The sequence below is a fragment of the Ammospiza caudacuta genome, chromosome 6, assembly GCF_027887145.1.
Source record: "Ammospiza caudacuta isolate bAmmCau1 chromosome 6, bAmmCau1.pri, whole genome shotgun sequence".
Lineage (NCBI taxonomy): Eukaryota > Metazoa > Chordata > Aves > Passeriformes > Passerellidae > Ammospiza > Ammospiza caudacuta.
Window position 1 is genome coordinate 48,425,871 of NC_080598.1, and position 26,806 is coordinate 48,452,676.

Below are 26,806 nucleotides of genomic sequence, written 5' to 3' on the forward strand. Positions count from 1 at the left end.
CTCTCTCGCTGTAACACCAGTGGAGTCAGGCAAACAGCTCAGATCATTAGCAATAATTAGTGTAAGCTATCTCTGTATGATGTTTGATTTATATTAAGAACAGTGATGTAGAAAGGGATTAATACAGCTGTTAACTACAATGCCTGGAGTTTATTTTAATCAGTGGCATTACTTGGAAAAGACCCTTTATCTCTAGGCTGGGCTTTCTATATGACCACTCATTAAACCAGCTGAAATGAATCCAAGGCATTGGTGCAAAAGATAAATTGTTTGCCTCAAACATTGCTTCTTTTTTGCTTACTTGTAGGCTTGTCATCACATCATTCTTCCCCCCTCTGCAACTAATCCCTTGTAGCAGTAAGAGATGCTTGTAGTGGGTGTAGATGTCTGTGCCGGCTGTGTGTGGCCGGTTTTGGCAGTGGAGGGGCTACAGGGCTGACTTCTGTGAGAAGCTGCTGGAAGCTTCCTCCATGTCTGATAAGGAAAAAGCCAGCCAGCTCCAGGATATACCCTCCACTGGCCAAGGCCAAGCCCATCAGTGGCCCTGGTAGCACTGCTGGGATGAAGGGCAGAAAAGTTATTGTGCGCAAGCAAATTTCAGCCCGAGAGAGGAATGACAATATGCGATAGGAACAGCTCTGCAGAGCCAAGGTCAGTGCAGAAGGAGGGGCAGGAGCTGCTCCAGGCACCAGAGCCAAGATTCCCCTGCAGCCCGTGGTGAACACCATGGTGAGGCAGTTGGGCCCCTGAATCCTATGGCAGTCAACAGGGGAGCAGAGATCCACCTGCAGCCACAGAAGGAAGAGCCCACGCAGGAGCACATGGATGCCTGGAGGCCGTGGATGTGTGGGAAGCCCATGCTGGAGCGGCTCCCAGCAGGACCCATGGCCTTGTGAGAGATGAGCCCACGCTGGAGCAGGTTTGCCACAGGGACCAGTGACCCTGTGGGGGACCCTGTGGGGACAGCCTGTTCCTGAAGGACAGACTGACTGTACCTGTGGGACAGGGACCTGTGGCAAGGCCATTTGTGAGGAACTGCAGCCCGTGAAGAGGATTCACACTGCAGCAGTGAGTATGCAGTCTGTGTGGCAGAGTGTTTCTGCTGGGAGCAGGGAGAAGGAAACAGTGTCAGAGCAAACAGGTGATGAACTGATCCTAACCCCCATTCCCTGGTGTTGGGGGGAGACAGGCAGGGAATCAGAAATAAAATTAAATGCAGGGAGAAGGAAGGCGTCCTGGGAAAGTGTTTTGGGTTTATTTATTTCTCATTATCCTACTCTGATTTGATTGTTAATTAATTAAACTAATTTCCCCAGCTCTGTTTTATCCATGACAGTAATCAGTGGGTGAGGTCTCCTGTTCTTGATCTCAACACATGAGGCTTTTTGTTATATTTTCTCTCTCTAGTCTTGATGGGGAAAGGAGATGGTAAGAGGTTGTGGTGGGCACCAGAAAACCTATATAGCTGTAGTGTGACAATAAGAGTTACTTGAATAGTTTTTGTATAGCTATACCATAATTTATTAGTTTTTTAACAGGTAACAGAGTATTCAATTTGGGTCGTTCCCGAGAAACAGCATAATATAGGAATAACCCCGCTGTTGGGTTCTGGCATTCAGAGTTACGCCGTTCCCTGTGGGGCGGCCCGGAGCAGGCCCTGCGCCCCCTCAGCCCCGGCTCCGCCCGCCGCTCCCCCCTGGGCCCGCGGCCCCGCCGCGCTGCGGCCGCCGCCCGGCAGGGGGCGGTGCCGGCGGAGGCCGCGCGCGGAGCCCGAGCGGCGTTCGGTACCCGCGCGGGCGGCGGTGGGAGCCGGGCCCGGGGCCGCGGGGATCGGGCCGGGACGGACGGGGGAGGCTCGGCGCGGCCATGGAGATCGGCACCGAGATCAGCCGCAAGATCCGGGTGAGACAGAAGCAGCCGGGTCGCTCCCTCCGCCCGTGGCAGGAGGCCGGGCCCGCGTGTGGGGCAGGCCCGGCCGGCGGCTGAGGCACCGGGCTCCGGCCGGCCCCCCCGTCACGGCAGCCGGCCGCGAGGTCCTTCGGCCTCGGGACTCCCCGGGAGGGCGGGAGCAGGAGAGTCGTTTTTGTGGGAAGCGGAGTGGAGACACCTCTGGCCCCCGACGGGCAGCTGCCGGGTGCCGTCGGTGTCCCGGGGCTGCCGCTGTCGCCCTGCAGAGCCCGGCCGGCCCCGGGGCTGTCCGGGGGGCGCGCAGCTTGGCCGGGTGGGAGCCCCCGGTACCGGCAGGGCCTGTCAGCCGCTCCCACTCGGCGGTCACAGTTTGGAAATCCCGGCAGGTTTCTGTTTCCCTGCTGACCTGGGAATTACCTTTTATCAAATCGACTTAGATTTTTAGGTTTTTTTGCACCTTATGAGTCCGGGTGGTCTCTGCTCAAAAAAGGCCAGCTGGGACGCGGAGGTTGGACGGTAGCGCAGGCACTGGTCTGTACGGTACAGAGAGTGAGATTCCGTTACTCTGCTGTCAGCCCCTCGCTGTTAGAACGTTCCTGTCCTGAGAGTAGAGAGTAGGAAAAGTTTAACATGTTAAATCAGTGTGCTCAAACAGTAAATGAGAGAAACTTTGCTAAGCCTCCCACATCTTTAAAGTTAGAAATACTTTGTTGATCCATCCCTTAAACAATATTTCATTATTTTTTAGGGTGCTATAAAAGGAAAGTTACAGGAGCTGGGGGCTTATGTTGGTAAGTTTTGCCATGTGTTCAGCAATCTTTAGATCATTTTTGTTATGTAGGAAAAAACCCAGCTTAGCTAATGGAACTTACTGTTACCTGTGTTATTGCATACAGAAGCCTTAAGCATGAGAAGAAATATCTGAAGTGCTGGACTAGTGAGAAAGAAAGATATATATACTTCAGAAAATATTATAGTAAGCATAAGAAGAAGCAGTATGTGAACATCAGTATATGAAGAACTAAAAAAAAAACAACTAAGAAGTCAGTCTAATAATCTTCCCTTTTAGAAATGGTGGCAAGGGATTTGAAAGAAAAACAAACCATGATGTGAATATCTAAGGAAATTTCTTTGAAGCATTAGGAGAAACATTATATAAAGCAAGGGCCTTGGAAATACAGCAGCAGGTAGCTGTGACCACTCTGAGATGGAATCAGTCTTTCTTAGGCATATTTTTAACAGCTCTTGAATTCAGAGTGAGGTGTCTGTTGAAATTAGGAGGGAGGACAAAGATGAGTGAGTGGCTTAGGAAATTAAAAGGCCAGGTCAGAAACATTATGTGGGACCAACCTTAAAAATGAAAGAGCTGTGTTGAGCTAATTATGTTGAAATACATGTATCTGAATCTTAGAGGCAGGGGGAGATTTTATTTTGGCTTGTGGCAGGAGGGGTGAGCCGTGTGAACATCTGTGGTCCTATGGGTTTGTTTTTTCTGAACCTGGGAAGAAGTGGGTGTTGCACTTCAGAGCAGCTCTTTTCTGCAGCAGTAGAAGTTGGTAACTTAACACAGCATTCTGTTGGAAACAAAATAGCTCAGTCCTGAAACTGCATTGTTGTTGTCTGTCATGCTTCTTGGATTTCAGGTGAAGAAAAGGAATTGAAAGCATAATTTAGTGATCCTGTGAGTTGCAGGGCCAAGTTCAAAGTTTGTTTGAGCCCAAATTCATCTTCTTTCCTATTTTAAGGGGGGCATTGTATTTATGGAAAAATTTATGGAAAAATGTCTTGGCTCCATAGAAGGGAGTTACCTATGAGCTGATATTCTGAACTCATTTGGTGCCTAGGAACCATGTTTAGAACTTTTTAATTGTAAAATCATCTTTTTCAGCATCTCAAAGCTTGTCTTTTTAAGTAACTAACTTTTTGTTGCTTGGTTGGTCGGGGTTTTTACTGTCATTCCAGGTTTCAGTTTCTCAGTCCTTGATTCTTTGCTTTCTTCTGTATTTCTGAAATAAAAGTCTTTCTTGTCTCTAATACTGAGATGCTGGTAGAATACTAGCCATGATTGATTCCAGCTGTGACTCTTCTTTCTTTGTTTGCCTTCTGTCTCTGTGTTCAGAGGACAGGTTTCCTGTATTCCCTGGACCAGCAGACAATGTCTGCAGTTTCTTCTCAGTCAGCTTCTGAACTTCTTTAAATAACTTTGTATTCTTTATTGCTAAGTATGTCTTGCCTTGGCCTCTTTTCTTTTTAAACCACTGTTTCCAAACTACTGTGATTTTTCAGGTTTCTTTTCTTGACTAGAGTATTTTGGACAACTTTTAAAGTAATCTTTTTCAAAAACTATCCATTTCTTCTTTCAGGTAACCAGTAAAAGTTGGTTCTCCATTATTCTAGCCTCTGCACAAGAATCATGCTTTTATTTCTTTCTGTAACTGCTAATTCTTTTTTCTTGAAAACTCTTCTACAAGAAGATGTTTTGAAGCTAACTTGTTGTGTAGAGCTTACAAAGGAAATATTCATATATTTAAAGCAAGATGAAGTTAGTTAATTCTTCATCAGGTAGGAAATTTTTCAAAAGGCTGTAGTTCCACATGCAGTTTAAGTTGGCATAAGCCAACTAAATTGCTAAATTTCTACAGTTACTCAGAAAGTAGTAACTTACTAAGTAGTAACCTCCTTCTTCTATCATACTATTACAGGTAATTGTGCTAACTTATGCTTTTATCTGTACTTAAAGTATCTTCTTTACTTTATCATGGGTTGAACCACCTGGAGAACTTATGTTTAAAAGTAGCTTGGACAATAAATAAAATTCATTCTAAGGTCCTCAGTCTGAGCATTAGTTCATCTTGTGCAGTTTGTAGTTTGCAGTGAAAAAGAAACCCAAACACAAAGCAGCAACAACAAAAACTGAAACAAACAAAAAGCCCCCAAAAAGAAGTGAAGGTTTAAGCTTGGAATGGGTTATGTTCAGCCAGTTGAGTAGTGGTAGTGCAGGTACAATGTGTGAATTGTGTTTTTGTAGTCTAGGGGAGAGAGAAATTATTTACAGTGTACGTAGGTATAGAAGAAAGGCAATTCCTTTCATTTGGATTTTGATTTGTATTTTTCATTTTTTTAGGTCTTTTTAGTGTTGTGTTCTGTCTTAGCTTGATTAAATAAGCACAGCTGTATCAGTACCTTGATTCAGATTCATAATTTGAAGTATTTCCCAGCTGTTTGCACTTATTGTTGTTATGATCACATGATGCCATGGAGTGGGATTGGAGAGCATGAGATGTTTGATTAAACTAAATTGAAGTCAATGCTCAAGAAGCACAACTAATGCCTTTGAGCAATAATTGTGGCAGTCAGTCCTTCAGCAGAGGCCAGAGCTAGGCCAAAGCAAAATGCCAAACACCAAACTCCCCAAACCCTTAATGTGGTGATGTGGGGCTCTAAGCACCTTCCTGTGCATTCTGAGGAGCTGGAGTGCCTTGTATGCAAGGGAATGGATTTCTCACACTGTGTGAAATTGCATGCATTACAGAGTAGAAATTCAGTCATGAAGTTGCTGGGATTTGTTTTATTTTTGTAGGTAGAAAATCTGGAAGTTAATACAGTTTTGATTTGTTCAATGCACGTATCAGAAATGGATATTTATTTGTTTTGTTTCTGTAACTAAAGGAAATTTAACAAGGGTAAGGTGCTGTATTTGGCAATATTTGAGGTGATGAATATTGTAGATATTTTTTAGTTGCTGGTATTCAAGAAAAAGGATATAGGCAGTGGAGTGGCTTTCTTTTATTTTGTTCTTCTTTCCATTCTGTTTACTCCCTTTTTAAATACACTGATCTTCAGCTTATGCTCTTGTGAAGCTGAGGATCTTTTATTCCTTGCTTGTAGATGAGACTTGTATTGAATCTCATAGGAAATGGAAGACTTGTTAATTTGCTTCCCTAATCCTCTGCACAGTCTTTATAGTAAGATAGAAAGAAAATGGTTACTTGTTTAAAGATGTTTGTTATGTCTTCCATGATTTATTATACTTTAAAACAATGTGTTTCTCTTTCTATTAGATGAAGAGCTCCCTGATTATATCATGGTTATGGTGGCCAATAAGAAGAGTCAAGAGCAGATGACAGAAGACCTTTCCCTTTTCCTTGGAAACAATACTGTCAGGTTTACTGTCTGGTATGTTTGCAAGCTGCTTGTCACACTTCTTATCAGTAGTGCACGACTGCTTTCTATAAGTGACACCTGACATATAAAAAAGTTATTTATTTTCCCATTATGTAATTTGTATTAATAAAAACTTCCACTTTGCATGTCTAATAAGTACATTAGTTTTAGTCTGTCAGCAGTTAGGCTTTTGAGGTGATATTTAGATGGAAAAGGGCTGGAGGACATATTTGTTTATAAGCCAGTCAGATTTGTAAATAAAGTGCTCAGATAAGTAGGGGCTGTATGTTGACTTAAAATTATTCCTGCAAAAGCCCCTGTGAGATGAGAGCATTGTTCACTGCAGTTAGATGTGAAGGACCAAACTGTGGTCCTTCTGGAGCTAACTGAACCAAACTGTGGTCCTTCTGAAGCAACTGAAGCTAACAGTGCTTCAGGTTGCTGTGCATGGGAATTACTATATCAGGGCAGATGAGCAGTGGATCTAATTCTGTGTACTGTCTTTGACAAGGCTTAGCACCAAATGCTTAGGTATTCCCACCTCTCAGGCTATTTATTTAGTACCACCACCCAAATCGAAAACTCCAAAGTAGAACCTCAGAATTACTGTGAACAGGACAAGTTAGCAACACTTCAACTCTGCTGTCAGCTCCTGACAATGTAGATTCATTTATTCCATGCTGCATGACAAATTTAGACATTATATTTCTCATGCATTTTCTAATACTGAATTTGTTCTACAGTAGAAACCTGTAAGTAAATCCACATTTCAGACATTTGACTCTAGAGATTTTGTTGCTTTCAGAGTTATGTATTTTTTCAAGTTAATCTTATTTCTGAATCTCCTACCTAATAGAGCTTTAAAGATCATTATTTTATTTTGTGTAGATGAGAAAAATAGTACCATTTTTTCTTTTTCAGTTTGCTTTCTTTGACATATTCATACTCACGTTACATTCTGTTCCAATATTTCTTCCATGTAATTACTTCCTATGAGCTTTTCTGTTATTAAATAGCAGAGAGAAACATTTTAGAAGTTGGCTATGTTATGAAATCGTAAATACTGACAAAAAATGAAAAATAGTTCCAGCTATTACAATTCACTTTATTAGCTATTTAAACTGATGGGTTTTCAGGTGATAATGTAACTTGTGTGGATATAGTTTGATTTTACTTAGGTTTCATTTTTCTCCTGGCATTTGTCAAAAATATAATAGAGGAGTACAATTAAGCATGGACCTTTTTTTTGAAAACTGCACTGGCATTTCTTTGCTGCCTCTTGTGGCCTGCCTAGGTGAAGCTTTTGGGTTTCAGTGTATCAGGAAATCATACAGTTTTCTTTCTCATGGTAGTTTTGGGAATCAGATGAGTGAAGTTTACACAAGTGGATGAGGATGTAGCTCCTGTATTATGGTCTTGACTGAATCCTGATATACAGTAAAAAATAGTGTAGCAGAAAACACTTTCAGGGCTTTGTAAATGAAATGAAAAAATAATAAATATGTAGAGAAAGCAAATTTCATCAGAGATATCAAGATCATTTTATATATTTATATTTTAAATGATGTACTGACTATATGCACATATACCACCAGCTGGTTCTGACACCTCCTTAAATTTTAAACATAGTGACTGTTTTAACCCTAAGTCAGTATTCTTCAGTATTCTTATTTTATATTTATATATATAAATACAGTGCTAAGACCTGTGAATAAGCTATAAGGGAACTGGTGGAAAAGTGTTACATAGCATTGTAACTGTGAGTTTTATATGCTTTTACTTCTTCTAAAGGCAACTCAGAATGTATATGTTCTTAAATGTTGGTGAAATGCAGTACTCGGCAATATCTGCCTTCCTTGTTTTGTCTCTGTAGCTGGTAATTTTGGGCCTTCTGGCAAAAGTTTCACAGCAGTTGTGACAAACCTGGCAATCCTGCTGGTTGGCCACCACTTCTTATCCTGACAAAGTGTCAGATCAGATATTCTGAGGTCAGTGCGAAAACTGATCTGCATCTCCAGAGCTCAGCTGACAAGTGTTCTAGTGAAAGCTCACAAGGAGAACAAGTATAAGCCTTCATTATACCCACATGCAGCCTTTGCAATGTGTTCTTGTCCCTTAGCTCATTTCAAATATTCAGCCAAAATTACAGACTTCAAACCATTATCAGGTTTGAATTCCAAGTAAGATATGAGTTTAAGTGTTGAGGTTTTTTTCTTTCTTCTCACTGTAATACCTGTTTATTTTTGAGCAGCCTTATTGTATTAAAGCCACATAATTTTTTGTGATGCTTCAGCTTAGTGCCTTTTTCACAGGCAAAGGACAGATTTGGTCCTTTGCTGAGACATTTTTGCTCACCAGCACATCTCAGAGAGTATGTTGGTATATACAAAGCATGGTGAGAGAATCCTGACAATCTTACATACTATATATATATATATATATAACAGTTATATACTGTTTGAGTTTGTATTTTCAATTATGTTTAACTCTACTGTGTAATTAAAGTTTCATATACAAAGTAAAATTTTAGGCTATGCTTTAGGCTTCTAACTTAGGCTTTTTGAATCAATCTTTTTGATACTTAACTCCATTGATTGTAGTGAAAGGTGGATAGTACTGGCTTTGAATATGTAAACCAACTAAATGCCAAAAGTATATGATGTGATGAATACTCTGCCTGCATGTGCAAGACATTGGAGGCAAGGTACTTCAAGCCTCCCTTTTGAGGTTAAACATACTCTGGTTGATGGAAAGTGAAGTCTTAAGGGTGGAAAGGCAGTGAGTTTCCAAAAAATGATGAGTTTCTATCTATCTCTAGACAGATATCAGTCTGAATGTAAGTTAAGGTTTTTTAATTCTCCTTTTTCTCTTTTGCTTCCTTCCCTGCCTGCTGTCTATTTCAGGCTCCATGGTGTTTTGGATAAGCTGCGATCTGTGACTACTGGTAAGTAAGAAAATTAAATTTTGAGTGAAGGGAGGCTTATTTTTTCTGTGTAGTATTACATGTCTGAGTTGTAAAAATATCTTGTCTGTTTCATTATTTTTTTGTTTCTGTGGTTTAATGTAAAAGTGAAAGGTACCTGTCTCCACAGAACCAACCAGTGTAAAATCTTCAGAATCGAATATCTTTGAGAGCAACCTGCCTCCCAGCAAAAGCAGCTCATGTGTGAGTGATGAGAGGAGGCGGGAGGATATCTTGCCCCCTCTTGCAGTGTCAAGCACTCGGACTGAAAGAAATGACTCCAGAGTTTCAACCAGCTCACAGGAGCAGAGGAACACTGCTTCCAGGTGAGGCAGCTGGCTACTTCCCAACACACCTTCAGACACCAGTAGTTGTATGAGTGTAATAGCCGTTCTAAAGAGTACAGACACTTGGAAAGATACAAGTACTTTTGAAGAGTGAAGCATTGCTACAATTTGTTGTACAAAAAAACATTAAATCAGAACTCAGTTCTTTAAGCAATGTAGCTCAAAGATTAGATTAGGGCTTAGATTAATTAACCAAACTGAAAAATATCAGTGTGTTAAATTTGTATAACAGTAATACATTAATGATTCTTGATTAAAAGACAATTCTCATTTTCCAGGACTTGACTTGCAGATAATAGTTGGTGATTTCTTTTTTAATCAGGCAGTCTTGTGAAGATGGTTCTGCATCCCGCTTAACGTCTACAGTCAAGCCTCTGAGGGAATTGTCACCTTCTGAAGCTGTAATTGACATTAAACCTGAACCAGATGATCTAATTGATGAAGACCTAAACTTTGTGCAGGAGAATCCTTTGTCACGGAAGAAACCTATTGTGACTGTAACTTACGGTTCCTCTCGTCCCTCGGCCGAGATCTACCGGCCCCCAGCTGTCAGGAGTGCAGATGGAAACGTTCACGTGCCCAGATTGTCTCAGCAGGGCAGCCTGCAGGGGAGCCGCCAGTTAGACACACAAGGCTGCAGGTCTCTGGAAACAGGCCAGCTCTGCAATCCAGAAGCATTTGGCAGCTTAGCAGAAGGTCACAGACCCACCTCCAAACTCGGTGCTGATAAAGTGGGCAGTGAGGTTGGTACAACCTAAACTATTGCGAAACTCTATTCTTGTTAGGAACCTGAATTGCTATGTATGCTTCAGTAAAATATTCACCTCAGAGAAATCAAAAGACTTCTGTCACTGGTACCAGGTTTGAGATTTCATACTTTGAGTCCACTGGTAAAAACAGATTGCATAATTTGACATCATTATCTGAGAGCTTGCTGCATTTCAGGGTTAATTACCATATTCATCTTCCTGTCATACTGACTTGGAGTAATAGTTTAGCACATTATTGAGGTGCATATGATGAATCAGAAATTATAATTCTGATCTTAAGATCATTGAATCAGCATGATTTTCCGTAAGTGCTATGTATGCCCCCAGCTTTACACAGTCCTGTAAATCAGGATTTTTGGCATGCTGTTTATTAGCCCAGATACATTGATGATGATGAGGATTATTATTACTATTCTCTTTAGAACCATGTCAGTTAAGAATTCTTTGGGATGGATGTTGGACAAGGATAAACTAAAAGATGATTGCTGCCCTAAGTACTTTGGAGGCCAAGCTAAGCCAGTCAGGGTGGTAGTCCTAGCTGATAGACTATGTGAATGAAGAGCCTTTTTTTGAGAGGAATGAAGATAGTTATGGCTACTAATGTTGTAATGATTTTACAAACCTTGTGTTGCAAGTGCATCTATGTTTATTGCAGCTCCTAAAGTCCTCTGTCTTTGCCACTGCTTAATTCTGTATAAAGGATAATGAATTTTACTTGGAAATCTAGAATGCTTTACAAAGATACATTCTGGTGTCTTAGTTTTTGAGAATGGAGAAGAGCAAATGAGAATATAGTGATTTATTTAATGTACATAAATTGCTTATGAATGTCAGGAACATCTCTCCTTGGAAATGTTCAGAAATGGTCTTGTGATTCTTTTCTTCTGTTACTGTTGCATGAATAATGTCCAGAAGAGACAACAGGGACATTGCACTATCTAAACTGGACCATTCTGACTGTGTGTAACAATTAGCATCCTTTAAAATATGTAGTTTTCTTGCTTAAAATGAATCATTACACCTGTCTGAAATTAGAGTTGATACAGAGGAAGAAAGTAATTTTAACTGATTGCACTTTTCTCTTTCAGTCTTTCAACATACTCATCAGGTGAAAACTATAAATTTCTTTGGAAAACCCTGGTTTTCTGTAGGCATTGGATATTTTTTCTGTACTTGTGAGATTTTTTTCTTATTTTTTCCTAAGTGGTGTTTACACTTTCATTTCCAGTGAGATGTTTCAGTGTAAATGTGTCTGATTTTCACATTACCCAGAGCAGTCACTTGTCCAACTGGAAGGGAAATTCTCCATCTCCTGGCTCCAGGTGGAATTGCAGTGCTTTCTTTGCTGGGTTACTGATACATGGTTTCTGCTAAATGAGCTGTTTTGCCTGCTCTGTGCGTTGTAGGAGGAAAACTCCCGGAAGAGACGGCTGCCTGTTGTAAGCTCGGTGGTCAAAGTGAAAAAGTTCTGTAATGATGGAGAAGATGAAGAGGAAGAGGAAGACTATGGATTGCGAACAGGAAGCATCTCCAGCAGTGTGTCTGTGCCTGCAAAGCCAGAAAGAAGGTACTGTGATCTGAGTGTTTCTGAGTTTTCAAGAATTAGTATAATGAATGAAAACTTTGAAAGTGGGGAAAATCAGTTTGCAGATTAAAATTGACAGACAAAATTTAGTAAACAATTTTTATATTTTTTGTACTATCTCAGAACTCTATGGATGAGATGCCTGTTTATGCCACACTTTTGCCTTTGATTTTGTAACCTCTTTTCATTATTGCATGTAAGATGCAATGGAGTGTGAATTTTTACATTATTTGGGTGAAGCTTACTGGCAAAAGAACATGTATGTTGACATGTTTCAGACCAGGTATTTATTGTGGTAAAATGATTTTTCAGTAATTTGATTTATTTTCAGGAATTTTTTTCAAACCAGTTATCACTTGTTCTTTAAGGTGATTTCAACTTTTCAAACAGTCTTCAGAGGTTCTTCCTTTTTTTCTGCTCCCTAATTCTAAGTGTCAGGCATTAGTCAAAATACATATCTTTTGTATCTGATTTTTAACAATAGAGTAAGAACATATAAACTAGAGAAGAGATGGTTCTACTGACTTATAGTGCTAGCTTGTACAATATTTATTGTAAGCTAATATACTGTATTTAATTTATCTTCAGTACCACAGCACATTGCTCTGATTTAAGCTTCCTTATTGTTGATGTTAAAGACAAGCAGAAAGCCTCTTTTTACAAATAATGTGTTTTTGATGGAGTCATTCTAATTATGCAGCTGGATCATATTTCTCGGGATGGCTGCATAGTTATTGGTGCCAGCACAAACATAACAAGAGATAAATGGTGGGCAGAGGTTGGAAAAAATTAATGGCAGAGAGTGCCTTTCATATGTAGCATGGTTTTACAGCAGATTGAGAGGTGAAATCACACATCTGGGCTTCCATTTTTTAGAGCATTTTGTGGATCACCATCTATGAGATAATAGATTAACTGAAAACTGTTTTGGATAAAATAATTCTAGATGATTTCTGTTAATATTTTCCTGTTGAAATAACTGTCTTTAACATGCATACTGTTGCTGTGCAATCCATGTCTGATTAATTTTTTTTTATTTCCTTTAGACCTTCACTGCCACCTTCAAAACAGGCCAATAAGAACTTAATACTGAAAGCAATCTCTGAAGCACAGGAATCGGTTACAAAAACAACCAATTATTCCACTGGTAATTAGTATTGATTTTGCTTGTGTTAATCTGTGATATTTCCAAATTCTCTTGTATAAATCCAAGCTAAAGAAAGCACTGAGACAAGTCTGAATGCTAAATAGCAAGTCAGTTATACTTGAGGGATTTACTGTGTCCTGTTTCATTGCATTGATGTTCAGTGATGAATTATGAAAACAAATGAGGGAGAGGGTCTTTTTGAACCTAAGTGTTTCTATGAATCTGCTGCCATTTCTTTGTTCTATTCTATTTGCAAGCACTTCAGCAAAGGGTAGCTAGCATCATATGAAGAGACATATTGATGATCCATGATTATTTATATGAAACATGGAATGAAAAGTGATTTCAAAACTGTCAGAAAGTACCATGTTAATTTTATGTAGAAGTGGATGAATGAGTGCTTTGCTGTTGTCACTGTAATCCTTCTCATGCTGTTTTGTCTTAAAAGTAGGAGTTCCAAGGTGCCACTCAGGGTGCTCTGTGCACATGCACAAATATACTTGAAAATTAAGAATTTTACAGGTAGCTAAAGGTGCTTTTTGTGGAGACAGACACTTGGGAATTTTTGTGTGTGTAGGAATTTGTGAGAGTTATTTTAGCACAATATATCTAAAACCAGTACTATTGTGTGATTGAGTAGTATGTAAATGATTTGCCATTGTTTCTCTGTTTAAAGTTCCACAGAAACAAACTGTTCCAGTTGCACCAAGAACTCGAATTAGCTCAGAAGAATCCCAGTTAGAAGTAATTCATGTGCAAAGCAGACTGCCTGTTCTGAGTTCTCAGCTTCAAGTACAAGAGTCAAAGGAGCAGACAGTTGAAGATATTCAAGGTCACCTGATAATATTTTTCAAGAATTTATACTAGGGAATATCATTTTACAAGCTGAGCAGAGAAAAGTAAAGGAATGCTTTTAATTTTTAAATCTGCATCAGAAGTTGCATGCAGAACTGCCCTGAAGACATGCAGCTTTCAAAAGCATGGCTGTCAGATAGATCCATGTATTCAAACACACAAACTCAGGGGATTTAATCAGTAAGCAAAGAATGTTACAGCTCTGTGGCATGTCACTGAAGAATATTTTTGCATAAGCACTTACATTTGGATAGCTTCTCTCTTCCTCATCCTTTGCATATTTTCCTTAGTATCTTGTAGGAGTAATTCGGTCACAAAGCTTAAGTGAGAGTGAAGATTCTCTAGAGTATTTGGAACAATTTTCCAGCATATGAAGTATTAAAAGATTCTTTCAACACATGGTTTCCACACAAATGGTTATAGTGTTTTGTTTTTCAGTTTAAATATAAGAATACTCTATTTGCTCTTACAGGACAGCTGATACCAGGCTAACGGTGTCAGCTTTGGTTTTTACCTCTGTTTTGAATCTCCTAAAGGGCATAATACTTAAAGGCAGTCAAAGTGCCTTTTCAGCCTTTTCTTATAGAGGATGGGAGATTGTCTTTGTTAGTCACAAGGAATCATAGAAGTAAGGCAGGAGAAAAAGTATTTCTATAACAAGTACTTAGTTGATACTTGCTAAGTGTTTAGATATTTGGATAATGAATCAAATTTGGTTTTGAGTAAAATTTTTGTTACATCATCCTGTGGTCATTGTAAAGGAATGATAAACATTCATTATTTTAAAAAGATTTTTGCAGTTGCTTATTCATAATATAAATGTATTTGGAATCTTTCTGCCACCTCAAAGTATGTGAGAAAAAGCTTTATCAGCCTTTGAATTAATGCACAGAAAATAATTATGCTAAATATTTTCACTTTTTTGCCATTGAAATGGAAATGACAGCTTGCTTAGGAAATGTACAGAAAGCAAAAATAAATTTTTAAGTCATATCTCAAATGTAGAACAGTGCTGCTCTGATTTGCTCTTTTAAGAAGATTGTAAAATAGTCCCTTGCTACTTGCTTCCCTCTGTGTGTGTTTTCTGAATGGCCAACTCTTCTACAAATGAGGAGGAGGAACTTGGCCTTCATCAGTTGTTGTGCCCACAGACCTAATTTATACTGAGCAGAGATTATGGGAACAAGTAGTGTCCTACAGTACTTAGATTTTGCCATGTTACTATTCCTGAAACAACGGGAAAAGGGTTCATCATAATAATGAAAATTACTTTTAAAATGTTAAAAGTGTGAATGTTTTTGTTGTTGATTTTTTTAATCAAAAGAATTAAGAGAGTGTGCCTCAGTTCTCTAATCTATGGTTTCGTGTTGACATGCTGTTAAATATGCTTCTTATTGCTTTTTTTTTAGGAATTGAACAAAAGGAGCTCTCTTGTCGGCTTCAGATAGATCCTATGATTGAAGATGCCTTGCAAGTGTCTCACGGTTAAGTCTTGTGATCTTTTATTTTCAAATCTAATAGTAGTGTTAAGATGCTCCTTTTCAATTAATTATACTGATTTCTACAATTATCTAGTTTCTACATCTCTAAGGAATGAATGCATTACATTAGTAGCTGTTCAGAGGATGAGAGATTTAGAGGGGGAGGGGAGTTGTACCCTGTTCAATGCTGTTTCAGCATAGCCATTCCACTTATAAAATTTCCTGATCTGACCTAATATGGCTTATGGCTTCTGTGGATCCACCCCTGTGAAATTAACAGGAAAGTAAAAATGTTTACTGGAAACTACTGGGAAAACATTAAAACAAAGTAAGATTAGCTTAGTGACCATGTAAATTGATATTAGAAATATGCTATAAGAGTACAACTGCCACCTTATTTACTCTTTTCTATGTAATTTTCTCCCAATGCAGATTACTGTGACCCAGAGTCTCTGGTGCACTCAGATACTCGCTCGTTCATCCTGAAGAAGCCCAGGCTGTCAGAGGAGATGGTGCCACAGAATCAGCAGCTGGGGAAGAAGGGCACAGAGGCCGTGCGAGTTCACTCAGCGCGTCTCATACAGACACGGTGAAAAGCTACTGCATTTAGGAGGGTTGCTAGTCACATTGCTTGTTTGAGGTTTAGATGGAGCCCTTTGGTCAGACTTGTGCTTTGTCAGGTCAGTCAGGAGGTGTGAAATCATGCAAAATGGATTGACTTTGAATAGTAGAAGAAAAAAAGCAGGGGCAAAAAGCCTCAGGAATCCTTCTCTGGGAAAATAATCCTAGAGTCAGCTGTAGCTTGAGCAAGTCTTTGATTTGCATGAAAGAAGAAGGAGCTGAAAGTACTGCTCTTCTGTTCTGATTTCTGAAATCTTAGTCAAGTAACCATTTTGCTTAAATTGCCTTTAGTTTTATACCTGTTTCACCCTTGGATTACATTTCTTAAGAAACATCTTTAAACATAGTATTGAGTGTGGTGTATCCTGGACAATGATTTCAGGCTCCTTACTGGAGAGTTTGACCAGGAGAAGCTTAAAGTTCATGTCAGCTTCAAATGAAGTTCAGGTAACAAATAGTCCTACCTGTTACAAGTTTAAACCATTCTGAACAGCATGATGAACTTCATCACCTGGGCTGCTGTGCTTGAGAATCTGCTGGTGTTTCCTTTCTGTGAGTGGCTTTCAGCAGCCTGTGTTAATTGAAAACAAAACCAGCACTGAGCAAACAAACCCAAAAGGATAACCTGGCAATATCACAATTGAAAGCTTTGACTGTGCTATAGGAGAGAGGTACATTTTTGTATGTGAATAGTCAGTTTCTGACTGCTTCAGTCTGAAAGTTCTAGCTCATGATGTTGTTCATGTTCTGGTTTCTGTCCTCTTAAAGGCATTCTACAGTGTAGTTGGTTTTAGCCTCACTTCATATGGAAGCAAAGTTTATCCCATTGCTGTTTGTCTAAGATGAGAACTCCACAGTTCTCCAATACTTAGAATCACTTGTCATTCAGGAAATCCTTCAGGTGAAACGGATGGGATGGTGAAAGGCTGGAGAAAATGTATGTGTTCCCAGTTTTAATGCTGCTTGTTATCCATGCTGACTACTGTCAGATACAGGACACTAGGCTATTGGTGTCTGACCTTTTAGTCTGGCTGAGTGTTAAAGTTCTTAGTCTCAGTATTGCAATTCTATCATCCTAGTTCTAAAAACTTTCACACCACTTGTTTCATAATGTGCTTTTCAGTAATTTTGAGGAGACACATGTTTGGTGTGTTAAAAGGTTTGTAATTCCAAGTATGGTATTTGCTCTCTTTTTCTGCCTCAAAACTGCAAATTCCACAGGATTGACTGTTGGAAAATGAGTTTTTGGATCTGTCTGTTGAGCAGAATGCAGCAATCTGAACTTCTACCTAGAGCTGTAGTTCTTATTAGTGCCTCAAGGGAGACTAGAAGTCTAACTGCTAACTGGAGTGCATTACCAGTAATTGCTAAAAGAAGGTCTGTTACTGCTCAACTCCCCATTGATTAGCTTGTACTACTTTCACTCACTACCACAGCTCACATTCACTCAAATGTCTTGAGTCAGAAAATGTAAATTTACTACATTTCTTTGTTTGACAGAGACCAGCTTGCACAGCCAGAGAAACCTGCTAGTCCCAAGTTCATTGTGACACTGGATGGTGTGCCCAGTCCACCAGGATACCTCTCTGATCAGGAGGAGGAAGAGATGTGTCTAATGGAAGGATTGAGGCCAGTTACCCAGCACATGTGTGCTGGCAAAGGATTGAAAGGTCTTCGAGCACAGCAGATGCAGATTGTAACCAGGCAGCTGGAGAGCTGTGATGGTAATTATACTGACCAGCAGGGTGTAACCTTGCTGTGCTGCTTGAGCATGGCTACACCTCCTGGATATTCATTCTTAAGAAACCAAACTGGTGGTGTTTATTCTTCAAATTAGAGCATTCTTTAGTCAAATGAAATCTAGGAGTTCAGTGAGACCATCTCTTCAGAAGCCTTTGTCTTGGAATATTAGAACAACATGGCACATGGTAGTTCTCCACACATCTTAGTATTTGGTAAAATTTGGTTGGGTTCTTTTAGGTAGTTTTTTTTTTGTTTGTTTGGGCTTGTTTTGGGGTTTTTATGTTCTGGTTTTTTTCTTGTTGGGTTGGTTTTTTTGTTTGTTTTTTTTTGAGTTGGCTTTTTTGTTGTTGTTTTGGTTTTTTTTTGGTTTTTGCAAATGTAGTTGGTCTTCATTGCCAGAAATCTGCCCTTCTGGTTGACCTGTTATAATTTGTCCCTGTGCTGATGGACAGGTGATGTTAGAGTTAACACACTGCCTTGAACCTTTAAAAATATGTCAAATGGTATTCATGTTTCTGTCGAGGGTTAGGACACCACAAGGAGCCTGGTAGTGTAAGGTGTTGGTAGAATCCAGTGGCTAGCACCTGAAAGAAGAACTTAACAGTGTGTGATTTTACAGATTTTTCTATATTTTCTTTCTATATTTCTTTTGAATAACATGGGAACTTGCTTGCTGAACCATATGCTTGAATTGTTTAGAATGCTGACATAGTGATGAAAACCACAGAGCTTACAGTTTTGTCATAGGCCTGTTGAATACATGCCTAAGGGCTGTGCTTGGATTCCTGTTTTTTACTTAGCTTTCTCAAGAAAATAAGGATCTTCATTTAATGTAGTAACCATGTATCCAGATTTCTGAACTAAATAAAGAGTACTGTTTGGTGCTGTACTGAGAACCCTTAAATTGCATGGATCCAGCTGTAAATGGGTAATGCAATTATGAGAGCACCATAGCAAAAGATCTTTTAAGTCCATGTCCTTTCATTTCCCTGGCTGCAGAAGTACTGTATATCAGGCAGCCTTAAAGATGAAGGGAATGTTGTATATCCGTGCACTTTACTAGCACAGAGAAGCAGTTGTTAGAGTACTTCTTGCAAATCCATGCTTTTGTATGGATTTGTATGAGGTGTGTAGCCTCAGACTCCTCACCGAAGCTGCTTGGTAGAGGAGAGTGTTGCCAGCACAGTCCTAGCTCCGTTAAGGATACCTGTGAAGTAGCAGGGGTTGCAGTGAAGCTCACACACAATCACATCCTTGTGGAAGTGATCTGTACGAGCCAGTGTGGTCCTACTACAGGATGGCATTATTTGGTGGGTTGCAAGGAGAAGGCATAAATGAGGCTAGGGATGGAATGAAGCTGGAGCAATTTGTGTCATCAGTGGGATCAGAGAAGGAAGTCTAGGCAGTGCTGGAGAACTTTGAAGAGCCAAAGGTTTAGGCAGATTTGGGAAAATAAGACAACAGCAACACATGTACAATTGTCTGAATTTGGAGAATAAAGTTTTATAAGCAATTTAAATAGGAGAAAGTCAAAGTCCCATGTTCCTGTAAGGGTAGTGAAGGTGTGGAATGTTTCAGCTTAGAATTTCTTAAAATACTTTTTGGATTAGAGTCAGGGTTCAGGTAACTGAAGTGTCTTAACAAATTACATAGAAGTGGTTCTCTTTCAGTATATGACCCCATAATAAGAAATGTGATTATCATAAAAATTGATTTTTAGCTTTCATCTCTTGAAATAATTTTCTAGAGTAAAAAATATCTTGGAGAAAGAAACATGGCTATAATTAACTCATGGCTCAGCAGAACAGTCATAACTCTAGCTCAGTTGGGATCATTGCCTGTCTGTCCAAGTCTTTAAATCAAAATTCAGATTGAAAAAGAAAACTGATTTATTTTTCTTGTAAACAGTGCAAATTTGATCTTTCATGATCAAACTGCCAAAAGGCAGCTGTCAGTCTAGTATTATGACTTTCCATTTTATAGTTTTGGAAATTTTCTTCAGAAATTATGATGTACATAAACTTTTACTGTCATGACATTTTGATTAAGAGAGAATAGAAGTACAGTGTATTTTGATTAGGCTAGATTGTTTACACCAAGTTGCATATAGAATCATAAAGGTCCCAGCTTGGGGTTGTTTTTTTTCTTCTTTCTTACCATCCAGTGGAAATGGAAGACTTAAGTATGCTACAAAAGCAGGAGAAGGTGCTGGAGCGCTGCAAGTACTGGCCTGCCTGTAAAAATGGGGATGAATGTGTGTACCATCACCCCACACTACCTTGCAAGTGAGTAGTACAGAGCTCATCCACTTGACATGCTATCTTGATTTTCATTCCAGAGCTGCAGACTTCTGCTCTGTGTCAGAAATATTCCAAGGCAGCACAAACCTGTCAGGACAGGTTTTTTTTTTAATCAGAGCTAGATTATCACACTGTTATTCCTTCTGTTTTCTGCCCCTCTCCCAAGTGTCAACACAGGGATGGCTGCTGCACCCTTGCAGAAGAAAGCTTTAGTTTACAGTACAGGCTGGTGTTCATGAGTTGCTTGAAGATGCAGGAATTAGCATCTTAAAAGAATAGGCACTTTTCTGCCAGCTGTTACAGTGCTTTTGAAGGTTAGGTTATCTTAGGTAGGAATGCAGTGATTGTGGGTTTTAAATTTGAAAGAGAAGGCGAACTCTTGAACGTGTCCTGTGCCTTTGACTTCTCTTCCATAAGCAGGAACAGTCCAGGAAAACTCTTTGTTTTGAGGTAACTCTTACCAGATTGGGTAACTTCAGTTACTTGGACATATGAATTATCTTATAAAATCTGGTATAACTAAATTAAAAGTAATACTCTTGAGAGAAAACCAAGGGAACACTGCACCCCTCTCTGGGGAAGGTCTGATTTCACATTGCCTTTGTCACTCTGCCACACAGTAGGAGGGACATGTCCTGGCTTGCACCAAGGACTTTTTTGACCAAAGTGCCCTGAGAGTGAGGTGGTTCAGTTGTTCACTGCATGGAGGGGGTTCTGCAGGAAGGGCAGCTGAGTGCAGCTGTGTGGGTGCACAGCTTGTGCACTACACCATGTGCCCCACTTGGGAAGGAACCAAGACATGCCCCAGCCCTGCTGCACCTCTGGCTTTCATGTGCAAGAGATGTTCAGGGATTTTGCTCCAAGTATGAGGTTTTGACTTAATTTCTTTTCCCTCAGAGTTTTTCCTAACTGCAAATTTGCTGATAAATGTCTGTTCATCCATCCAAACTGTAAATACGATGCAAAGTGCACTAAACCAGACTGTCCTTACACTCACGCCAGTCGACGAACCCCCCATCCATCTCCTAAACCAGGTGAGCACATCTTGTTTTCTGGGCTTTAAAGGATAGTGCTAAAGGGGCAACAGTAATTTTGGAAGCAGAAACTGACAGTGATGAAAATTTTTTTTTTTTGCTTGAGTTAAAGTAATTTTCTTACAACTCTTAGTGCAAGATGAAGAATAATAATCCAGTGTTACTGCAAAAACTGTTACCAGAAAAATCCTCCAATGCTTTTATGCAGGAGTCCCTATGAGGGCTGTGCAAGGCCAAAGTGGTGACTTGCATAAGTTGTCTGTTTCCCTGAAGGGATTAGCCAGCACTGGAGTTTTGCTCAGATTTTTTTCTTAAATTGGACACATGTTGTACCAAGGCCTTGTGACACACACTGAAAACAGAGGCTCCTGCCTTTGAACATTTTATTCTTTAATGCCAGTGTAGGAGTGAAGTTGGTGTAGTGATGAGATGACTTTTGGGATGAGGTTACTTGATGAAGGCAATAACTGTGTTTGATATGGGTTGGTGTTGAGCCTTTGAACCATGCTGAGGTGCAAGCACTTTACTGCATGATCTTTTGGAAGTAATTTAGCCCCTAGTCACAGTTCATGCAGTTTGTTACCTTGCCAGACCCCAAGCACAATGTGCTTGTCTCCTGTGTCATTTCCAGCAGCTCCTCCATATTCCTGGAAAGTGCAGTGCCTGTGCTTATCAGTCTGGTCAGTTGAAACTCTAACAGGCTTCCTGCTGTCTAAATTTAACATCTGAGATTCTCTGCCTACCAGAATCTCTGTGATGGGGAAGAACCAAGTTAAATTATTACCTGATAGCCTTGTTTTACTCCAGGGTCTACTAACTGCATTGGGAAATGCTGTTTTTATTTCTTGCTGAATTTTGGTGTATTATAAAATGGAATTTTTAGCAGAAAGATTGATATATTTAAGGTTGTGCAGAGCTGTCTTGAAAAGGCAATTTATTCTGATCCAGACTCACTTCCTTTTCTTTTTGTTTCTATTGTTAGCACCCCTGCCCACACTGTCTGTACCCTCCAGCAGTCCGCTGTGCAAGTTTTTTCCAGCTTGTAAGAAAATGGAGTGTCCATTTTACCACCCAAAAGTAAGATATATCTCCTGTCTTCCTTCTGTTCTAGAAAGATACTTAAAACATGCTCCTTTGGGACAGGAAATGTTACTATGATTTAACACTGTTCACATTTTGACTTTGCCTTATAAGGAGAATACACAAAAGTAGTGATTTAAGGAATTTGGAAAATTATCTGTACCAAATGCTGCTGGGGAGCTTCAAACAGGACAGATCTCTTCAAAATATACCCAGCCAGGATGCTGGGGGCAGAGAGGAGGCTTTTGGGAAGGAATATGTCTCAAGACTCTTGACTCTTCCTTCAGATATGCTGCAAAATACAAAAAACTTTAAAGATTGCCCAGTTACCCTAAAATTTATTAATGTAATCTTTATACTACAGGAGTCTATTACTTGGGTACTTGTATAGAATTGTGTCCCTGCATGTAATGCCAGGAAGTGTAGTGCTTTTTCCAGCCTTAATAATGCCAAAATACCCATGCTCAGATACTATGAACCAGATACTCTGGCTTTTCTCCCCCTCAGGTAATCCTGTGTCATGCTCTGACTTGTACACAGAGATCAATTTAAGCTGAACTCTGTAAATTGTTGCAAGCAAAGGAATCTCCACCAGTCAGTGCAGTGGCAGTTTTGGAGCATGAAATTCATAGTTGGTCCTTCTTGAAAAGGATTTTTTGTCACTGGGTTGAGCTGGTTGCCCTGGTGGAAGCGGGTGTTGGCTCAGTTGCAGGTGAGATGTGTGACACAGCAATACCAGGGTCACAGTGCAGCTCAGCATGTTCAGGAGTTCAGGCAGCCAGCACTGAGCAGCCTCTTCTGAAATACTTTTGGTTTCAGCATTGTAGGTTTAATACACAGTGTACAAGACCAGACTGCACTTTCTACCATCCCACTGTTGCTGTACCTCCACGCCACGCCTTGAAATGGACTCGAACTCAAGCCAGGTGAGAAATACTCTAACCCTAACCAAGAAAAATAAAAGGTATGTTATGGCATTACTAATGTAGTTTTACTCACAGAAGTAATGTGTGAGAGGAACAGCAAAGATGTATGAAGAAACATACCCCTTATGGGCAGCTTTCTTTTGAAGACAGCCCTGTGCTGTTGTTTGGTAGTAGTTGTATAAACATTAACTAATGTGATGCAAGCCTGATAAACAGGTGCCCTGCAGCTGAGACACAGCAGTCACTGGAGTCCTGACCTGGACGGGGGGTGTTTTCTGAGGTGTGGTTGAATAAAGCTGAAGATCCTTTTACCACTGTTTGATCTTATGTCTAAGCTGTCTTTTCCACAATAGGTTCAGCTGTTTTCTTGGAGTGTTTCTGGCAGAGCAGCTCCTTCTTGTCCTCTGCTTGTGATTTCATAAACCAGTAGCAGACTTCCCAAAGCTGCAGCTGTGGGCCTGCCATAAGGCTCATGTGATTGAATGGTCCAATCCCCTCTGCAAAGGTTTTAACCATTACAAGGATGGGGCAGGGAGCAGTTCTCAAATCATCTTTACAGAGGGGCAGAATTGCTTCTTATGGAATTGTTTTTTTTTCCTTCTCAGTGAATGAATATGATACAGCCTGGGACTGAGCTTTGCCTCTTCTGGACAGTAGAGGACAGAAGGATCAACCACCAGGACACAGGATGCTAGGAAAGACTCATACATTTTGGACTTTGAATACACATTGTTTTCATAAAACGAGATTGATTGCATACTTGAAATGTCTCTAATTTTCCAAGTTTGTAAGTTTGGACAATTTTACATTTTTTTTACGCTGTAAGAAAAAAAACATCTGTGTAAGAAAAGTTTTAAGTTCCATTAAAAACCTTCAAAGCACATTTTGTGTTCTGTTTGTGTAATTTTCCTTGTTTAAGGATTGGTGTGTTGAAGAATAAAGTATGGCAGCAGAAGCACTTGGAAAGCTTATTCCTGTGTTGGGATTGTACTGGAAGTACTTTTTGTGCAAGTGTTTGGTACAGTGCACATGGCTGCACTGCTGTCCCAGCACCCAGGGACTGGGTAAAGACGAGTGCTTTGCCTTTTGGGTGTTGTTCAGTGCAGTGGTCGTCACAGTCCTTCTGCTCTTTAAAATGGGGACAAAAAGACAAGGGAAGCAAGCAGCTTCATAAGCCAGAACAATTAAAGAATTATTGATACTGTTCTGCACTTAAAAACCCTATGAATTGCCACTTCACTTGAAAATAGATACTCTGAGATGTCTCCACTTATGCCCAGAAGAAAGAAAGTACCACTGAACTTCTAAGGAATTCTTTTTTCCTTCTGAGCACACTGTGGTTTTCTCCTTCTAGAAAAATAATGCACACACATGCCCATAAATACAGTTCAGTGTTATTAAAATGATGAAAAGTGTTGAACAGTAACATAAATGCACTTTTTTATTAAATATTTTTTTATATTTTGGGGAACTACATTTTCACAAAAATATACAAAAGAATTTATTTTTACAAATATTTACATTCAATATCAGAAAACAAAGATAGCTACATATTTTAAACTTAAATTTGACAAATATAGTCTTGAATTCCGAAACTTAACACTCCAGGAAAAGTATTTTTAATTTTTTTAAGTAAAGTACTCAAAGTTCATATTCAAATTTTAAAAAATCTTAATTAATGCAAAAATCTGACATTTAATTTATATATATATATATATATATATATATATATATATATACTTTAAATAAACATACAACATTGTTACAGGAATTAGATGTTCATGGTGGAAACCAAAATGGAGTACATTTAAACCCATGATCCATATAATACATGACCAGACCTTTGGACTAGTTTAAAATACCTTTTTTTTCTTTTTTTTTCTTGTTAAAGCAAGAGGGATTATCTGACACACTCCATAATGAAACAACAACTCTGAACAGACAACTGCATTTTAAGCTTAAAGAACTACAGTAAAATATTTTTGTGAGGTGACCTGACAGGGGGCTGGAGAGGAGAGGATGTGCTCTGGTGTTGCACAGAGCACTGCTGGAATGGGTTTCCAGATGAAAGACTGCAAAGAACATTATTTTTCTACAGAATTGCCCAATTCCTTCGTTAGCTGTCCCTTGCAGAAATAGCTGCCACCATGAAGCTATTTTCTATGTGAGATGAGGAGACAAGAATTTGTAAGGGCAGCAGAAGACCAGGACCATCTCCATTGCTGCATTTCCACTGCTGTGCTGGGCTGTCACCAACCCACAGTGTTCAGTGTGAGAAAAGCTTTTCCTCTGCTAAAAACAGTGAACAAACCAAGCTACAAAGCTAAGCCTGCATTTTTTAAAAAATTAAATGGTTCTAATGCATTTACTTAGTTTGTTACATTTTCAAGTTATCATTTTGGGCTGGAGTGTATTCTAATATGGAATTTTACATTAAAAATGCTTTAGCTTGCTTCACAAATCAGTAATGCAGCTTTTCCATTACTTTATTCTGTATACCTGTAACTGAACTAAAAAGCAGAAATTAAGCTAATTACCAGATACTGCTTAAAAAAAATCAATCTATTTTGCACCTGAAACCACAACACCAGGGTACATAGTAGCAAGAAAAGGAAAAACAGACCAGAAATGTGTGAAGTACTACCCAACAGCACCAACGTTTCACAAAAGTACAGGAAACCATTTTTATTTCATGCAATGTGTGTCTGTGTTCATGCCTGGAGTTCCTTTAGAAATTATATTTACTGGATTCCAAAAGAATACAGTGTCAGACATGTCCTGGGTGCAAATGGTGGTTGAAAAAATCATGGTTTTATGGCAGTACCACTTCCAGCTCCATTGCATGGAGAGATCCATGGAATGGATCCAATGGATCCTCCCTTCTCCCCCGTCTCAAGAATTTGCAATTAAGTTAATAGAAAATTAATTTTCAGCAACAGAATGCTCAGGATTGGCTTTAGTCATTACAAATGACCACCAGCGAATCTGTGGTTAAAGTTGGCCTTCTCAGCCACTACATTGGAAAAATAAACTTACTTGGTGGCTGGGAGGAGGGAGCTGGGACAGAGGCTTCTGTGGGAAGGAGGCAGAGTAGTAAGAGCCAAAGCTAATGAAGGAATGATGGAGGATATTACATAAACATGTCCTTTTTTTACCCTAAAGGCTTACAATCCTGCAGAGGACTGAAACTAAAATACCCCTCTACTACAGCCCTTTTTCAGAACCTACCAATGCAACGCTTAGTTACAATAATTTACATTTTATTCTTATGACCTCATCTTCTTCCTCAGCCCCACTGAGAGCAGCTGGAGGCAGCACCAGCTTTATGAGCACCACACACAATGGGACAGTGGCAATTGTCCCTTCATCTTAGAAAACTGCTAAAGCACAACTGGCCTTAATCCTCTGGTTTCACACACCCATTATGTGGGTGCCACTTAGTAGTTAAGTGGATACAACCTGCTTTCCTTCACAGTGTGAGTCATACAGATCACATCACTGCAACATGACAATACTTTGGGGGATAGCATTATAAAACAAAAAACATTTGAGGTTTTGGTTTCTTTCTGTTTTTCAATAAGCTCTCACATGACATCACTGCCCAAACTAAGCAAGAGATGTGCTGCAAAGGGCAAAATCACTTTGTAGGGTCTTGAAGGTATCCCACAAACAGCAATAGAAACAAAGGAAACACCTACGATGGCTTCTGGAAGAGAAACCCAAACATACCAAGCAATAGGAACATCCTGCCTCTCATGTCCCAAACACAACTGCCCTCTTGCAAGTGGAGAAGGATCAGTGCTGCTATTCATGCACAAATTTTGTGTTTCTTACAAAGAATTGCTGCAAGTCCAGTTGTCTAACCAGCACCTACAATGGGCTT

At 39.7% G+C, this 26,806-nt stretch overlaps 1 protein-coding gene across 4 annotated transcripts; it reads left to right on the forward strand.

Moving 5' to 3' along the window:
* The first annotated feature begins 851 nt into the window (after positions 1-851).
* ZC3H14 (zinc finger CCCH-type containing 14) lies at positions 852-23,788 on the forward strand. Of its 4 annotated transcripts, none has more exons than XM_058806433.1 (17): positions 852-1,068; positions 2,657-2,699; positions 5,970-6,084; positions 8,976-9,016; positions 9,165-9,360; positions 9,704-10,124; positions 11,558-11,718; positions 12,783-12,883; positions 13,560-13,715; positions 15,148-15,222; positions 15,652-15,808; positions 17,341-17,564; positions 19,748-19,868; positions 20,781-20,917; positions 21,900-21,994; positions 22,817-22,923; positions 23,529-23,788. In XM_058806433.1, the coding sequence occupies exons 3-17, from the start codon at positions 5,993-5,995 to the stop codon at positions 23,533-23,535; spliced, it is 2,091 nt and encodes a 696-aa protein (XP_058662416.1). In that variant the 5' UTR covers positions 852-1,068; positions 2,657-2,699; positions 5,970-5,992; the 3' UTR covers positions 23,536-23,788. The 4 variants fall into 4 exon arrangements, with proteins under 4 accessions (XP_058662416.1, XP_058662418.1, XP_058662419.1 ...); XM_058806432.1 differs by lacking the exon at positions 852-1,068 and adding an exon at positions 1,818-1,902; XM_058806435.1 differs by lacking the exon at positions 2,657-2,699 and having other exon boundaries at positions 988-1,068.
* Positions 23,789-26,806: the final 3,018 nt, after the last annotated feature.

Coding starts and splice junctions, on each gene's coding strand:
- ZC3H14 (XM_058806432.1), top strand. CDS start 1,867: ATGGAGATCGGCACCGAGATCAGCCGCAAGATCCGG. Junction 6,085..8,975: donor ACTGTCAGGTTTACTGTCTG/GTATGTTTGCAA, acceptor TGTCTATTTCAG/GCTCCATGGTGTTTTGGATA. Junction 17,565..19,747: donor GCAGCTGGAGAGCTGTGATG/GTAATTATACTG, acceptor CTTACCATCCAG/TGGAAATGGAAGACTTAAGT.